General features: G+C 50.4%; 6 protein-coding genes across 6 annotated transcripts; 3 read left to right on the forward strand and 3 right to left on the reverse strand.

The window, feature by feature from the left end:
* Positions 1-1,928: 1,928 nt before the first annotated feature.
* Positions 1,929-6,285, forward strand: C7974DRAFT_474313 (uncharacterized protein; the record flags this gene model as incomplete). The annotated part of the gene is made up of 7 exons (XM_046146600.1): positions 1,929-2,113; positions 2,177-3,076; positions 3,131-3,378; positions 3,432-4,819; positions 4,872-5,670; positions 5,726-6,130; positions 6,246-6,285. Exons 2-7 carry the CDS (start codon positions 2,369-2,371, stop codon positions 6,283-6,285), a joined length of 3,588 nt encoding a protein of 1,195 aa, XP_045993752.1. The 5' UTR covers positions 1,929-2,113; positions 2,177-2,368.
* A 185-nt stretch (positions 6,286-6,470) lies between these two features.
* Positions 6,471-8,813, reverse strand: C7974DRAFT_400131 (Cupredoxin). The gene is made up of 6 exons (XM_046142475.1): positions 8,246-8,813; positions 7,894-8,190; positions 7,646-7,843; positions 7,379-7,599; positions 7,161-7,332; positions 6,471-7,115 (listed from the first exon to the last, which is right to left on the reverse strand). The coding sequence occupies exons 1-6, from the start codon at positions 8,579-8,581 to the stop codon at positions 6,531-6,533; spliced, it is 1,809 nt and encodes a 602-aa protein (XP_045993753.1). The 5' UTR covers positions 8,582-8,813; the 3' UTR covers positions 6,471-6,530.
* A 145-nt stretch (positions 8,814-8,958) lies between these two features.
* Positions 8,959-10,576, forward strand: C7974DRAFT_30645 (plasma membrane iron permease). The gene is made up of 5 exons (XM_046138084.1): positions 8,959-9,153; positions 9,202-9,772; positions 9,820-9,931; positions 9,980-10,066; positions 10,129-10,576. Exons 1-5 carry the CDS (start codon positions 9,129-9,131, stop codon positions 10,327-10,329), a joined length of 996 nt encoding a protein of 331 aa, XP_045993754.1. The 5' UTR covers positions 8,959-9,128; the 3' UTR covers positions 10,330-10,576.
* C7974DRAFT_378662 (uncharacterized protein) lies at positions 10,540-11,269 on the reverse strand (the record flags this gene model as incomplete). Its single annotated transcript, XM_046140418.1, has 3 exons — positions 10,540-10,811; positions 10,861-11,187; positions 11,242-11,269. The coding sequence occupies 3 exons, from the start codon at positions 11,267-11,269 to the stop codon at positions 10,540-10,542; spliced, it is 627 nt and encodes a 208-aa protein (XP_045993755.1).
* A 402-nt stretch (positions 11,270-11,671) lies between these two features.
* Positions 11,672-13,604, reverse strand: C7974DRAFT_415841 (uncharacterized protein; the record flags this gene model as incomplete). Its single annotated transcript, XM_046143929.1, has 2 exons — positions 11,672-13,147; positions 13,203-13,604. 2 exons carry the CDS (start codon positions 13,602-13,604, stop codon positions 11,672-11,674), a joined length of 1,878 nt encoding a protein of 625 aa, XP_045993756.1.
* A 175-nt stretch (positions 13,605-13,779) lies between these two features.
* C7974DRAFT_474316 (uncharacterized protein) lies at positions 13,780-15,991 on the forward strand (the record flags this gene model as incomplete). The annotated part of the gene is made up of 4 exons (XM_046146601.1): positions 13,780-14,369; positions 14,415-15,090; positions 15,148-15,821; positions 15,984-15,991. Exons 1-4 carry the CDS (start codon positions 14,018-14,020, stop codon positions 15,989-15,991), a joined length of 1,710 nt encoding a protein of 569 aa, XP_045993757.1. The 5' UTR covers positions 13,780-14,017.
* Between the last annotated feature and the right edge of the window lie 1,326 nt (positions 15,992-17,317).

Consider the following 17,317-nt stretch of genomic DNA (forward strand, 5'->3'; position numbering starts at 1 on the left):
GGCGCTGTGGGGTATCTCTGATTTACGGGATATTTGGGTTATATAGCAAATTTAGCACATTTAGTGTGTAGGGCGGTGGATGCCTGGACGTAAAGGTGGTCTAGATACCGGACTTGTCGCGTCGTGTCGAGGGTGTAGAGATTCGCAGATTTCGAGATGAGAGGTGTTGATATACCATGACGTTGCGCACATCCCCTCGCTCTCCGTTCTTCCCTGCCTTTTTCTGCCTTTTTCTGCCTTTTCCTGCCTTTTCCTGCCTTTTCTTGACTGGCTTAGTACTCTGCCCGCCCCCCCTTTCACTTCTATCGCCTCGCTCCGTCGATCACCAGGATCCCTCAAAACCACAGATATATTCCACCGCACATCCGCACATCGGCATTGACACCAGCATTACTATACGGAGTCGGTGGCGAGTCGTCAGTGAGTCACTTCATCTGATCGGTGAATCTGTGGATACCGCGCCAGCTCGCGGGTGATGTCGTGTACTGGGATGCGGCGTCAGGGTTTGCGAGGTGAGCTGTGTGAGGACTTGGAGGGTTGAAACCGGTTACTTGGGTCCTGGGGTTGGGTGTGTGGGGTTGTGTGTTCGCGAGGTGGGGCGTTGATATGGGTTTTGTGGCTGGCTGTGTTGGATGTGTCCAGGTGGAGGTTTTTGTCTTTCTGGTGTTCTAAGAGCTGTATTGGAATGGTGTAATAGTAAGCAGGCGAGGTGGCGGTATGTAGTCGTGCGTTTGTTTCTAATGTAAACGCCTTGGTGGGATTTTTGTGTTTTTTTGCTGCTTCGGGCTTCGGGGCTTGGTGCACAGGTGGGGATATCGACAGTTGAATGTACTTGTATCTCCAGGCTATCTGTTTGTTTTGAGCTTTTATTATTGTCTGATTCTGATTCATAGACGTTGCGCAGAAGACCTAGACTAAGTCAAGCAACTGCTATACTTGTGTTCGTGTACATGTCTAGATACTTACCATCACGCCTTCCTATGGAAGGCTAGAAGATATAAGTAGTTGCGTAAGTGCGTAAATAAGGGGCTGAATCCATCCATTCGTTGGAGTAACTACTTCATGTGCGGCTGCTTATACTCTCATTTCTTATTGTTCTGGTTATTGTCTGGGTTGAGTCGTTCTGGTTGAGCTGGTTGGCGTAGGCTGGTCCCCCATATCCTCGCTCTCAATATGCTTGGTGCCCTGTTCAAACAGCAACGCAGATCATGCATCTAATACCTTCATCATCTGCAGACAATAAGTGCATTTCTCATAACGGAAAAACGTGTCAGCTGTGTTGAAGTCAATTGCAAACTGATCTTGTTTAGCAGCTGCTGGGTCTCTTCGCGGATGATCTTGGCGATCTCTCCTTCTTCTGTTGGAGTTTGAACTCAGACGATGTTACTTCTCTGGCATTTGAGTTGGCAACGTGAACACACCTTATTTCCGTTCTTGATACTAGGTACCTTTGGAATAGAGAGTCACGTGACCGAGTCCATCACAACACTTCCACACTTTTGCACCCTATCCAACAATTATGATATCGGATTGGCTGGAAAGTCCGCGATCGCTGGGTTCCACGTTCGCTTGTCGTGACAGCCTTGGTGGGCGCGAATCTCGCCGTCACTGCAGCCTGGACTTAGCCTCTGCAACCACGGCCTGATCTGTACTCACTCTTGTATTCGATTGGATTCATCCTTATCTAGAAAAGTGAGATGTTAACTTGCAGGGCGTTCAGATTGGCTGGTTACGCCTTCGGTCTCAAGTCACGTTATCACCCCGCTTCCATTGCCGCCAGGCTGACATTTGATCTCAGCGGGGCTTGAAATTTTCGTCCATTCAACTTCTTAGACATTGCGATCAATTTTCGGCGCTTACGAAGATCATTCTGATAGGTGAGGTGCATATGCGGCAAGGAAATTAAACCAGCCTTTGTTGCCAACAACGAGACAACCTGCAGCCGGTTCCTGGCGCATGTCAGCAACACAAGCCTAGCGCCTATCCAGATATACGAGTATCATTTCAGCTGCCCCCGAATACTTTTATAGTGCACTGGAATTCCCTCGTCGATGATTCGTACCAACGCGTACGTCGCCGCTGCTGCTACGCTCATGTAAAATGGGCTTGTTAAGTACACTCTTTAAGCCAAGCACGGCATGCAATGCATGTAATCACAGCTGAGTCTCGACCGCAGTATGTGTGCGTTTGCGAGCGCTGCGCCTCAGCCTTGTGCAGTACCCAGGTAGTATTTAACACTGCTGCTCCGCTTTCTCTTGACACCTAAAGCAGCGAGTAAAAAGCCTACCAACTCAACGAATCCATTGCGGCTTTTTACAAACGAATATTATCACTGAGCTGAAAATTAACGTCACGTGCTGATTCAGCAATGGAAACTTCATCTGATGATTTTTCCGATGAATACGGATGCGACCCCTCTGAGACCATGATGGATTACATCGCTCTCAATATGGAGGCCAGTGTTTTCCCGAAGACACGGAGTAAGTTTCTCCCTGAAAGGCTCATCGAGGACATATTCTCCCTGGATCTTCCTGGTGCCAAAAGCACCCAGAACGCACAGGAGCGCGTTCTGTGGATCCTAGAAACTCAGACCAAGGGTGATCGAGAAATTGCGTTAGCGGAATTCATCGTGAGACAGGCGCGAAGAATATTTCTCATCTGCATTTATTGCCGCCTGTCTGCAAAGGAGCTCATTCAAGCAATGTCCATGTTCATGGACTTTGCCTTTGACGACAACAGTCTACCGATCACTTCAGAGGATATCACACCAGCGGAGACTGTATCACGGATAAAGGATGGCAGACATCCATTCCACATCATGGAACCAAACCCCAAGATCACACAAGTTAAACACCGCAGACGCTTTTGGACATCGTACCGTATCCATTCATTCACTGAATCTCAGTGGAAGTTCCTGGCCCCTATTCTTTCACAATCCGTTCTGGTCCATGACGTTGGTAGGCACATACTACCGTTTGTCCGAGGCCCGAACAGCACCCGTGCAAGCGAAGGCACATTTGGATCTGTCACGTGTTTCGAAGTGCACCGCGATCATCTCAGAGACAGTGGAGAACAGGTAATCTCAAACAAACTTCATCACTTGATAGGACTCTAACAAGATGTGTCGTAGAAGTCACCCTCTGGCTGTATCATCGCGGTGAAAGAGTTCAAGAAAGATCGAAAAACCATTGTAAAACAATGGGAAAATGAAGTCAGAGTGTTGGAAAAGATGAACACTCTTCGTCACAATCATATTGCTCGCTTTGTGACTGCTTTTCGATATGGCGAAGGACCGGATCTAGATCATTTCATTTGCTTCGAATGGGCAGATGGCGGCAATTTGGCTGACATGTGGAGCGAAGATCCACAGCCCCTATTGTCAGCATCTGTCATTCAAGCTGTCATACAGCAATTATGTGGTCTTGGACAAGCGTTGAAGGCAATCCATTACTTAAGGTGTCTGACGGCGAAAGTTCCGAGGAGTCTTTCATCCATGGCGACATCAAGCCGAAGAACATACTTTGGTTCAAAAAAGGTGGAGCAATTGGGACTTTGAAGCTCGCTGATTGGGGACAAGCAGGAGAGTATGATGGTGCCAACACCGCAACACGTCATAATACCACCGGTAGATATGGGACTCGTCGATATGAGCCACCGGAGATCGAGACAGGAATCCCGATTGATGCTTTTGGAAGTACCAAACGCGTTCGGTCTCGACTGTACGATGTTTGGTCTTTCGGATGTTTCAGCCTTGAATTTATCATTTGGCTACTCCACGGAACGAATGGACTCGAGCGTTTTCGTCGCAACAACATTGGAGATTATGGGTTGTCAGATTCATTCTACGATATAAGCCACGGCAGAATCGTCAAAGTACATGGCGTTGTCAGTCACTGGATGGATCACCTTGAGAAAAACGCAATTTGCCAAAAAGAGACGAGCGCACTTGGAGATCTCCTTGACATTGTTCGGAATGGCCTTCTAGTCGTCAAGCTTCCTCAGGGGGGTGGCAATGCCAATACCCGTGTCAAAACCTATTCAAGATTCTTGCGACAAAACGATCAGAAGCAGAACGAAACAAAGAGTGACATCGGATCGGACGTTCCAGACACCACATATCATCTGTCAACCGATGGAGAGGATAAGGTCCTTGATATTCATCTGTCAAATGACATCGAAAATCTTGATCTCAACAAGGAGGGCCTGCTCGCCGAATACGAGTGTGGCGATGGAACCATGCGATCGGAGAATGCCAACTCTGCCCCACCAGTAGTCGAAATAGAGCGATTTCGCGCCGTTGAGCTAGTTGAAAATCTGAACCGGATAGCTGAGATTGGAGAGTCAGACAGCTACTGGTTCCAAGATCTCCCACGCTGTTCAATACCCCCAAGTTTCAGGGATAGGGCCGCCCATGCATCACTTAGGATACCGATCCACATGAGGGGCAATTATCAGTGTCCTGATCTTGACCCAGAGGATTGGCGAACGGGTCTTGACAACAAATTCGCTGCGACTACTTTCGAAAGGCTCGCAAATGTTGTGCAATCATCGCCTCCACATTCGTCTGAAGTTACTCAACGTCTTTGCGATGAATGTCAAGACTTCCGGAAAGAAATATGGAGTCCTTTCTTCAGTAAGACCTACGAGACACGGTTGCTATCGCAGAATGTACGCAGTTGCGACTTGTGTGCCCTGTTGTGGCATGTTTGTCAGGATGACGCAAGCGCAAGACACTCAAAAGTAAGGTTTGAACGGCGCGGATCTGCAATCAAGATTAACGATAGGACACTTCCCGCCCTGTCACTATTCCGTCAATACAGTACGTCTACCTTTGTCACATAATTTGGGCGTCTCTGATTTATCGATCACAGATGCTCGCAGTGCAGTCCCTGATATCCAGACGGGGTTTAGTGAGCTTCCGAATCCCGGAACACTACTTCACCTTGAGCTCTTAAAAAGCTGGCTCGATCATTGTGATAGTGAGCACTGGAAAAACCCCAGATGCAAACCTTCCAGATTCAAGAGATCCGCAGCTGGCTCAGTCCTTCAGCTTCCAACTCGACTTATTGCTGTAGGTACAAATACCGAAAACACAGTGAAGTTACAAGAAATGGAAGGTCTGGATGTAGGAGACTGGGTGGCCTTATCTTATCGCTGGGGTCCGCCACCGCACTTCTCCACAACCCAACGAAATCTGAACGAGATGTATGATGGCATAGATGTCGGCAAACTTCCAAAGACCTTCATAGACGCGATTGCAATCACCCGCGCATTAGGAATACCTTACCTATGGATTGACTCAATTTGCATTATACAAGATCATGATGGGGACTTTAAGAATGAGGCCACCAAGATGAAGGACGTGTATAACGGGGCATACTGCGTGCTTGCTGCTTGCTGCGCTACTGACCAAAGGTCAGGTTTTCTGTCGCCTCGATGGGCCCGACGCCAGGTTACGCTAGATTCGCAGCACTTGGACTACGGTGCCATCCATGTGTGTGAAACAATCGACAACTTCGAGCATCACGTTCTCAAAGGAGGTCTAGCCAGACGTGGATGGGTTCTTCAGGAGCATGCGCTTGCTCGGCGGACGATATTCTTCACAGAATACCAAACATATTGGGAGTGCGGTCACGGCATACGCTGTGAGACCATGTCAACATTGACTAAGTGAGTTGTTACGATGTCTTCACTACACGACGCCTTATACTGATTCCCGCTCAAGTGAGCATGCCTCTCTGTTGGGCGATCCCAATTTCCCCAAACTTTTGGAACCGGCGGAACATGGCGAGGTTGTCATGCGACTCCAAGAGCTGCTGAAACAGTACTCAAGACTCGGTTTATCGAGGGACTACGACCGTTCCACAGCAATAGCTAGCCTCCAAAAACGCCTGATAACCGTCATGAACCTACAAGGGGATTACGGGATATTTGAGAGTAACGACAACCCAGGTCTACTTCGCCGCAGTCTCCTCTGGTATCGTCCCTTGGACGTTAAAAGCTTGGCCACAATCAACTATCCGAAGAGTCAAGAAGTACCCTCCTGGTCGTGGATGTCGTGCTCGGGACCTATCGATTACTTCCCACTAACCTTCGATGGATTTGAATGGCAAGCTCTGGATTCGACGTGGTCAGACACTAAAGAGACAGGCTCAAAGACAAGTCTTAGCGCCGAAATAAGGGGAATCGATCTTTCGGCTGCAAATGCGTTTGGAGCCACCATCGTCTACGACGTTCCTGCTCAGGTCGACGGGAAGAAGATCATGGCAGTGGTCCTGGGCATAGAGAAGGGAAGCACTGCACTGCAAGACAAGAAACACTACGTCCTAGTTGTGATTCCGAAAGGAGTTTGGGGTCACGTGTTGTATGCGCGAGTCGGCGCGGGGTTTGTTCCGGGAAGGTGCTTGGTAGGACAAGCAGAAAAAGGGTTACTAGTTTGATACCACCTTGGTCACATTGTAATCTACTTCCATCCGATACTCCTCATCCAAGTTGTCGTTCTGTCTAAATCCAGCCTACCTCGCGCCCCACTACCTCGCCTCCCCCTCCGCCAACAACGGCCGGCTCTCGCCCCTTTGCTCATCGTGAGCATCAACACCCTCCTCCTTCCGCGGCCCACCCAACATTCCATACCACGCAATCATACCAACCATAGCACACGCATTCAACGCGCTAATCAAAATCGCAAAAATACCCTTCGCCGTGAACCCTTCCGGCAGCGGCCCGGGCGGCGCCGGCTCGCCGCTCAAGTCCTCCCAGTCGCGTGCATTCCCCGCCGCGTTACCAGCAGTCAGTACAGGTGGGTGATTCCGCTCACACAGCGCGAGGTGGGCGGGGGGCACGCGCTGGGCCTGCAGCGCGCGCGGGGCCTCGATGAAGGTCGCGATCAGCCCGGACGCGACGTGCCATTCAATGTGGCAGTGGAACAGCCAGATGCCGGGGTTGTCGCTGCGAAAACGCAGGACGGCGTGGCCGTTGGGCTGGACGAGGACGGTGTCGCGACGGAGTGGGGCGGAGGGGCTTTTGGGGGCGGTGCTGGGGGAGTAGTTGCCCGAGTCTTCGGCGGAGCGCTGGATCACTTGGAACGCGTGGCCGTGGAGGTGAAAGGGATGTTTCTGGGAGGGTCAGACGAGGTGGTGAGGAGAAGGGAAGGGACATACTCCGTCATCGTTGTTGTTTAGGATGATCTCGACAGTTTCATTTGCGTTCAGCACGAAGGAGTTTGTGTGGCTTCCGTAAATGAGAGGGTTGTTGGCGTGTTCGCCTGACGACATGACGGTGTACAAGGCGGGGACTCGGGGTTCTGCGTAAGTGACGTCGTTGAAGAAGGCGCTGAGAGTTGTAAGTTTAGTCACAGGGTAGCGCAACGCGAACGTACTAGTTAGCACCATCGCCCAGGTTGTCCATCTTGATGTCAAGCGTAATGCTCCTGTCGACAGTGTTGAGCGCGACTAGGTTGTCCAGAGGCTGGAGTAAGATGTCGTCCAGAGGCTCGAAAGCATCAAGCTCCAACGGCGGCGAAAGCTCTTTTGTCTCGTCTACAACAAGCCATCCAGTCACGTTAGAGTTCAAATCAGCCGGAAGAGCATCGAACAGCTCCTGTTGACTTGTTAGATATGCCACAACTGCCAAGCTTTGCTCTTACCTCGTCCATACTAGCCACAAAGGGGATGTTGGTCAACCTGCCGCTGTCTACGGTAAGGAGGACGGAATACCTCTGGCCAGCCGTAAGGTAAAGCATGCTCGTCTCGACAGGCCCAGTGTATATGCCATCCACTTCCACCACCTTCACCGTGCATTCCTGGAACCATACATACATGCCTGCAAAAGCGGCCATGTTCACCTACAACAGTCAGCTCGTGCGCTCACCCATCCTCTTCAACTGTCACTCACCATGCGTATCAGATAGGTCTTCCCCGGCTGCACAGAGACTGTGATGTTTTGCGAATCGTTGATCAACGCCGAGCTGGGCACTGGCTCAGCGCCCGTCGGATTTGTGACGCTGACGAAAGACGAGAGAAGAGGTCTCATCAAATCATGGTACCAGTCGGAAAATGAAAGCACGATCTCTTCGTTGAACTCTTTCTGAAAGGGGTTCTCCGGATCATGTACGATAAGTGGGGCGCGAAGTCCATCAGGATACTGTCCACGGGTGTGCGAATGAAACCAGTACGTCCCTGGCTGATCGACCTGCATTTGCCATTAGACGATGAAGACTAGCCTCAAGTGAGGTCCTACAACATACTGTAAAATCATAAATGAAGCTGTCTCCATGAGGGATCTCGCATTGCGTCACGCCTGGCGGGCCGTCCATGTACGCTGTGCCATTCATGTACAGACCATGCCAATGCAAGCTGGTCGTCTCGTTGCCGAGCTGGTTGCGCACCGTGATAACAACGCGCTCGCCCTTGGTAACGCGCAGAGCAGGTATGGGCCATTGCCCGTTAATCCCCATCACAGGCCTGTCGCGACGGCCATCGGGGTTGCGGTTCACCCACGTGACATTGAATTCGTGATGTGTGACCTTCGTGCAGGCGGCACCGAGGACAAACAGCGGCAGGGACCACAATACGGCGAGCATTGCGCTGGATGTACCGCAGGAAGAACGCGGTTGTAGAGACGGTCGAAGGGCCCAGCTGTCACATCCGTGAATGCTGGACTCGATGATGTGCCGACCGCGGCTGCAGCGAAAATGAAGACGGCGGCATCCAACTGTGGGTCATTAACAATGCCCTAAGATGCCGACCCGCAGAAGACCGAGCCCCAAAGATCCTTGACTCGTGGTCTGAGCGCGTGGCCAGTAAGGCTGTGAGTGTCGACGTTGCGCGGTGCGAGATTACGTTTCACTTGTCTAATCTGATCGAGCTTGCCCTTTTTCGGCCACACTCCGTCCGATTTTGCCACGCTAATCTAATCTGATGACCTGGGCCGTAGTGGCGGAAGGAACGTTTCACAAACATGCCAACTCGTTCCATCAAACCTCTGCGGCTCAGGTGCACCGAATTCGCAGCCAAGGCCTGTAGGATTCTTAGAAACAGGGTGCCTTAGCGGGCCTTTGGACAGTGATTCAGCACGACTTCAGTGCAGATCCGCAGAAGCCCGGTGAGCTTCACGCACACACAACCGCCATGTCACAGATTTTCGCTGCGCAAGGTCTGTACTTTGACCGGACAATTAATACGGTATGCTGATTCGACAAAGTGTTCTTCATCTGTCTCCGCGAGTCCTTGGAGACCAGCATCATCGTCTCGGTACTGCTGTCCTTCCTGAAGCAGACCCTGACCTCTGAGAATGACAAGCCTGTCTACCAAAAGCTAGTCAGACAGGTCTGGCTCGGAGTCATTCTTGGAGTCGCAATATGTCTTTTGATAGGAGGCACGATGGTGGCCCTGTTCTACCACTTCGAGTCCGACCTTTTCTCGCAGTACGAGTACATCTGGGAGGGTGTATTCGGCATCATCGCATCTGTCATCATCACTGTCGTTGGTGCAGCGCTGCTCAGGATCTCCAAGATGCGCGACAAGTGGCGCGTTAAGATTGCTGCTGCTCTTGAGGCGAATAATGCCGACGACGCATCGAGCCCGAAAGGCCTCCGATTTCTTGGGGAGAAATATGCCATGTTCCTTCTCCCGTTTGTCACTGTGCTTCGCGAGGGTATCGAGGGCGTTGTCTTTATCATCGGTGCGGGTCTTGGACTGCCAGCATCTTCGTTCCCCCTAGCGGTGGCATGCGGACTGGGTGTCGGCGCGTTGATTGGGTACATGTTGTACAGGTAGGACCACTACCTTCAAGACCTACCACATGACTGACGCGGTACAGAGGCGGTAATGCAGGCTCTCTGCAAGTGTTTCTGGTTGCATCGACCTGCTTCTTGTATCTGATTGCTGCTGGGCTGCTGAGCAGGTCTGTCTGGTTCTTCGAGAACTACATGGTAAGCTCAGATCGACTGTTCGTATGTGACTATACTTACCAAACATAGTGGAACGTCGCAATTGGTGGTGACGCAGCAGAGACAGGCGTCGGACCTGGGTCGTATGACATCCGCCAGAGCGTTTGGCATGTGAACGTAAGTGAAAATGGAAGCGCCTGACGACTATGTCCCTCCACTAACGGCGATGATTGCAACAGTGCTGCAGTCCTGAAATTGACGGAGGCGGCTGGTGGGGTGTCTTCAACTCGATCTTTGGCTGGCAAAACTCTGCCACCTATGGCAGTGTCATCTCCTATAACCTGTACTGCATTGCAGTTGGTACATCATTTTTCGTCATGTACTTCCGCGAGAAGCACGGGTCGTGGTCTCAGTTTATGGGCAAGCAGAAATCCACGTGAGCATAGATGCAACGGCTGGTGTAACCGAGAGGCTCGTGTAAGTGATATCAATCATTCAAAAATTGAGGGAGGCCGGGAAGTTTGTATTGTTCTTCGTAGCCACAAAGGACCCACTGATCTAGTCACTGAAAAAGACTATGGGGTTTCGAACACAGATCCCAATCTGTGTTTACTGCATACCGTCGCGTCACTTCGCACGCACCTTCCACTTCAGCAAAGTGTAGCGATGACCTGTCCAACCTGCAGGCAACTTGGCTGTATTGGCCAATCGCACCCATGTACGGGATCCTTGCCCCACTGGCCTGGAGCACAGTGAACAGCCATGCACGCCTCCGAAAAGACATATAGCTTGCGATCAACATCCTGGAAGGGCGCGCCGTCTTCAGCAGAGAGATTGTACCACATCATCTTTACGTTGGTGCGATCGACCGCGTACTCGACCTGGTAGACCTGAAGGTCGCCGATGCTGTGAGAGATCTTGACTGCGACCTTATTAGTATGGATGTACTGGCTCAGAGGAAGATGACGCACGAGAGACGCCGCAGCCATCGAAGTACGTAGGGTAGTCGGTGACCCAGGTGTAGCCCGGGTTGAGCTTCACATCCTTGGTCTCGCCGAAGTATTTACACTTCTCATGACTGACGCCAGAATACTCGGCGACGGCCTGACGGACGTATATGGGATATGAACATTTGTTGATGACTTGGCCGTGGATATAGCTTTCGCCTGGGAGTTGTTCGGTAATCTCCATTGATGGGAAATCGGAGGTGGGCAGGTGTTGAAGGAGGAGGCTGCCAAGTGTGTTCTTGGAAGTGCCCTGCGTGGGAGAGGCAAGAGCGAAATTGAAGAGAATGACCGCTATAACTTCCACGCATTGATATGGGTCACCGAACAATGTGCCAAAAGACTTACAAGCGAGGAAGAACTTGATGGACACCATTGCGGCGCAGTTGGTATCCGTACTGGATACCTGAGCGAGGGCGAAGTTCGAGCAAAACACGATGTTGTTGGAAGTCAGAATCTGCGATTTGAGTGTATTGAGGTGAAGTTTGGTTTTGATGGCGAGTGAAATTACGCCTAGGTGTGTCGAACCGGGCTAGCCAAGATGGGCGTTGCGACGGCAAACCGTCCTCACGGTGAAGGCAGCGCATGGGCAAAGCTGTATCTTACTGCTGAGCGAACTACAGGAATCGGGCACAATAGGAGCTTGCAAAAAAGAACACGAGCGAAAGCACCCTGCAATCGGCCTGCCAAAACAAAGGGTGAGCGAGAAGGGTGCCACACACGCCTCTCCTGCTGCCTGGTGGGATGTGAAAACCTCAGAGCTTCATTGACAAATATCTCAGATGCTCAGCTTCTCAATCATGGTCTCGAGTTCGCATACGACATTGTTGTACACTGCTGTCTGCAAGCCCTTGTTGCTCAGCTTCGTTCCAAATCCAAAGTTACATTGAAGGCACTTCTCGGCAATCTTCTGGTACTGTGGACCCAATGGCGCACGGCCAGCTGCCAGTCGGCGCGCAGCGAAGACTTCATTGTTCTGATCACGAGCGGTCATCTTTTCCTCGATGGGTTGCCAATGCGCAATCTCGAGGAGGGCAACACCAAGAAAGAACAAAGTGGTATTGTTTATACCGTACCGGATCTGGTCGCTGACGGTATCCGGGGTCTGTTGAATGCCGTCCATCGTATTGTTGGCTGCTGGAGTAAGCGCAGGCGTTGAAATCTGCGAACTAAGATGCAGTGTTCCGAGTGTTGTGTTGTCAAGCGTACGTCCTGTCCCGAAATAGTTGAGGTCTTGGAGTCGCCAACGATCTGGAAGCCAGGGAGTGTTGTTGAATTGAAGAAGCGCAAGCGCTGTCTTGTGGGCTAACCTCAGTTGATCTGCAACTTCTAGAGCTTCGTCCACGTCATGTCGCATAACATCAAAGATGGAATACACACTTTCAGGCGGGGCTCTGATCGGTCTGCGACGGTCTTCGTCTCGAAGGTAGAACAAATGTTTGTACATTTGCGGAGTCTCCAAGTAGCCAATGCAGCGCTGAGTGGCTGTAGTCCTGGGTATTTGGTAGTGCTGTTGTAAGTATTTGCAAATGCTCTTCTCTTTGCAAAGATCAAAGTCAGGTGCAAGCATCTGAATAGGTGGTTTGGACACAATTGGGGGTGGATCAACGAAATGTACGCGCTTAGGCCGCTTCCGACACGATGCTTGCTGTTGAAGTTCAGCAGAGGCCTTCTTCTTCAACATATTGACCGCACAGGATCTCATCTGTGCTAAAGGATTCGAGGTATTTGAGAGGATGGCATCACCCTGCTGTCCACAGACGTCTTGCGATGTACTCATTGATTGCACATAAAGCCAGATCGGGGGGTTCGCCAACAAGCTATCAATGTTCAGCATGCGACCACGGCGTAATGATATTAGATCCCACCTCATTTGCCCGCTGGGACTTGGCTCGTGACATGATATGGCAAGATCGAGTCGCACCTCCGCCTGGACTTGAGCGTCAATGCACAGCTTTGCGTAGTGCCCTCTATGAGCAGCATCATCGCAGCACCAGGCACCGCAGAGAGCTTCATGGAGCTTTTGCGATGCATCTTGTATGGAGCCAATTCCTCTTGGCAAAGCTTTATGCTGGACAAAACTACCTGTCTGCTGAATGTTTGGGCGCTGGAAAGCCCCGACTTGAGACCGAAGCGCACTCAAGTCCCCATTCATATCCCGAAGATTGGCCAAACAGCTATCGTGTCGAGACTTCTCGAACGTAATCTTGATCGCCACTCCTAAGCGTTTGAGCGCTGACTTGATGGATTCGCCCTGTGTTCAGTTGTCAGGATCTTCTTTGGTATAGCGCCTTCCACGGACCACGCACCTTTGCTTTCTGGGAGAGTAGGTCGTCAAACGCTGTCATCTCTTCCGTCATTCTTTCGATCGTGTCTCTCGTCTCCTCAATGATGCTACGGCACGCATCGAAGCTGTCTTGTAATACTGCTCTCAGTTTGTCGTTGAGATGCTCGCACACCCAACGCTGATCAGCCGCATCTTCCAACATGCTTTCGACCTCCTCTTCCTCTTCGATCGATCGCAGGAGGAGACGAACTTCATTGAGGAAGATGCCTTTGTAGACTTTGAGTCGCTCTGAGATGGATTTTACTTCTCGAGAATAATGACGTAGCGTGTGTACTTTCCTCGAAATATTTGAATAAGACTTAACAACCTCAACAAGTATGGGCAAGATGCCGAAAGCCAGCCCAGCAACTTCAATACCGGACATTGGGAAGAATGTTGTATGAGCCTGAAGCAACTTCTTGGTGCGGGAGGATGAGCGTATATCAGGTATATCATGCCTGGAAGCGCCTCGCTCAGCCCCTCGCCCAGCCCCTCCTGCATGCACAGCCCCGCAGCTGCAATTCAGCCCCGTCTTACTCGCATCTTAACCTTGCCTTCCACCGAGTCGTATATCTGTACGCTCATGTTTTCTCTTTGCTATTCTTTTCTCATATTTTAAATCTCAGTGCATAATCCTTTGCAACAAAGGCGTCTCCCCCGAGTGCGATCTGATAGGGTTGCGGCAAGGCTGGAACCACCACTGGTGCCACCACCTCCGGCGTCGTTCGGATCCCAAAGTTCATTAACCTCATGGAACCAAAAATTAGTGTACAATAGAGACATCATTCCCCTACAGCAATGGAGACGCCGGCACGAGACGGTGCCCTTCTGCATCGTAACCGTCAGATGCAAATTCAACATTGGCAAGAACGAACGAGTCACGAGATCGAGCAACAAGAGCAAGGCGTCAACTCAAGGTTAATTCAGAACTGTCAAGATGCGCTACAGTGTCTTATACGACATCTAGATACCGACTTGGTTTCTACCAGAGAACACAACACTCTTCGTCGCTGTCTTGCCTCGTTGCAACTGTGGTCAGATGGATATGGGGTAACCACTGGTGTTCTCGATAACATCCTTGACCGTTCAAAAAGCCTTCGACTTACGACTCTATCGATCCTCAACCCCATGTGTAAGGCTCTTTCACAAGGTGAGCATCTACTCGGGGTACGTGCGCTATCACTGACCAGTTGAGGCCTAAGAACTCATGTGCTCTCCACGAAGTATAAAGAAACGGCTGTATCGATCTGCAGTGCTGCTAGCGAACTCTGCAGTCAAACAGAATGGCTTTTGGTAGATCATAAGGATGACATAAGTGACAGTGACAACGAGTCCAGCAACAGTGATGATGATGCGAAGAACAACATACGCGATCTCGTCAAGAGGGTCAGAACGTATACGGATAGCCTGATAGACTTGAGTACCGCATTGGATTGTCCTGCTCTGGAACCCGAGCCCAAAGACAGGCCTAATCTAGTGACACTGGAGCAGCGCTCCGCACAAGACTACCACACCGATCTGATCAAATGCAAGTTTCCACAAGCTGAAAAGCACTTGCTACAAAGTCTAGGTCGGACTAGCTGGAGCCGGTATCAGAGAATGCAGCAAGAGAGGGAAGCAAGTATGCTCGCACAGAGTTCATGCAGCAAATCACAGGTCGCTGGATCAGAATTTCAGGACTCAGGCATCGGAACATCTTTGCCTCGAGACAATTCTACATATGCAGAGACCATCATATCGTTCATGACAAGCGTATCAGAAGGCAAACGGGTCAATATCCCTTCTTTGCCTGCAGAGGCAAAAGAGGGTCTGCCGTTCGAATGCACCGCATGTGCTCGACGTGTTCAGATAACCAACAACCGTGATTGGAGGTCAGTTTCGAAACGGACCCCAACTCTCCAGTTCTTGAACTGATCTTAGCCACACAGAAAACATCTCTACATGGATCTTCGTCCTTACAACTGCCTGTTCGTCAGCTGTAGTTTTACGCATGAGCCGTTCGCCAATCGACAGCTATGGGTTGATCATCTCGAGCTTGGACACGGGTACGGCCCTACATGGGAAGCTGTGCATTGCCCACTTTGTCTTGATACCACAAAGAGTGGCAAGAACGCCATCTTGGTCCATTTCGCACGACATCTGGAGGAGATCGCTCTAACATCTCTGCCTCGCGATGTTGAGTCGGATACCGAATCAGAAAGGACCACAGCGACACGTGCCAGTTCTGACTTCTCACATGAGGCCTCGCCCAAAAGCAACCTAAAAGGCGACCCTCATGTCCGAATCCACGAAGAAGCGAAGGAGCTTCTAGGTGGAGACAACAGTCTACGCTTACCACCCTCAAGGATTCTTGATGCACAGTCTGAACCAGAAGATGGAAATTGGACAGACAACATCGGACCCGATTTAGAAGCAATGGGCACAGGAGAAGAAGCCAAAGCATCACGCTCCACCGAGAATGATGTAGACGATACCACACGCATCTGCAACACCTCGGAAGGCGATGGTAGACTCTTTTGCACGGCGGATGATTCTTGCAAGACCTATTTCACTGGTCGATATCGAAAAAGAAATTTACGACGCCACGAACGCCTTGTGCATGGTATGATTACATATATTTGTGGCGTGGGTGATTGCAATAAGAGATTTAATCGCCAAAACGCCCGCCTAAAACATTATCGAAAGCAGCATCCCAGATATCTCACTGAGATACCAACGCTGTATAGATAACACTGCCCTGTGTTTTTTTATACTGCACTCTTAGGTAAATAGGGTATATTAGGCCCTTCCTATGTTTTTTTATATAAAAGAGTAGTATTTTTATGTAGTAGCTAATTAGGATAGGGATTAGTAATTTACCCCTCTTCTCCTTTATTATAATATCTATCTTATCTCTCCCTTTTCTCTCTCTTCCTCTCCCCCCCTTTCTCTCTCTCGCTTCGCTCCTCTCCCTCCCCTTTCTCTCTCTTCCTCCCCTCCTTTCTCTCTTCTCTCGCTCCCTCCCTTCCTCTCTTCCCTCCCGGGCCCTTCTCCTCTTCTCTCCCCCCCCTCCCCTTTCCTCCTCTGCTCTCTCTCCTCTCTTCCTACCCCCTCTTCCACCCCTATCTTCCCCCTCCCAACTCCCACCTCCTTTCTCCCCCCCCCCCCCCATACGCCCCCCCTCCTCTCCTCCCCCTCTCTCTCTCTCTCAGCTCTCGAGCTACATCTCCTCTACTCTCCTCTCCCCCTCTACTCTCTCTCTACTCTCTCTCTACTCTCTCTCTACTCTCCTCTCTCTCTGCTCTCTTCCCCCCCCCCCCCCCCCCCCCCATGCCCCCTCTTCCCCCCTCTTTTATTTACCCCCTTTAACCTTCTTCTTTCTTATTTCTTTTTACTCCTTTTCTTCTCTTTACTTTAGATAGAATAGATAGAGTAGATAAAATAATAGGCTTCTATATATACATACGTGTAAAATACCCTACCTATCTATCCAGTGTAAAATACCCTCTAGTTACGGTGTTTTTTTAGGTGCAAAATGCGGTGTTTTTAACACTACCTGAGAGGCAGTGTTATTTACACGATTTTGTGCCCTAGTGAGATGCACCTTTTGTATCGATCAGATCTGGTTCAAAGGTATGAGGAACGAGGGTGAGTGACCGTAATGAGCAGATTAAACGTGTTACCAACACTGACTCACCGGCAGTACGGTAGACGGCATAAGTCAGACGCCAGTCAACGAGCACATCGGGTCCCATCCCTTCACGGCCAATAACATTCCTACGCGTGAACCAACTAACTCCTTTCGCAACAAATGCATCAGAGAACAGCTCTCAACCAACGAGCAAATCTGGAAAAGACTCGCAACTCAACCTAGACTGTGAGACAGAGCATGAAGAATGGTACATTGATAGAGAACTGACCTTCTATCCGAGTTTAGTAGAGGAAAGAAATGAGGACACAGTAGCAAGTTTAAGCTTCAAACAGGTTTTATGGGCTACACGACCAGCTCGGCTGCGCCAAAGAGTAGCGATTACAAGTTATGATCATCCGTCGAGTCTCAAAAGAGTACAACAGCGATAGTGTTCAAGAGTCTGCAGCTGCTCCTTGACCAGAGAAGGG

The sequence above is a fragment of the Boeremia exigua genome, assembly GCF_020726555.1.
Source record: "Boeremia exigua strain MPI-SDFR-AT-0100 chromosome Unknown C7974scaffold_10, whole genome shotgun sequence".
Taxonomy (NCBI): domain Eukaryota; kingdom Fungi; phylum Ascomycota; class Dothideomycetes; order Pleosporales; family Didymellaceae; genus Boeremia; species Boeremia exigua.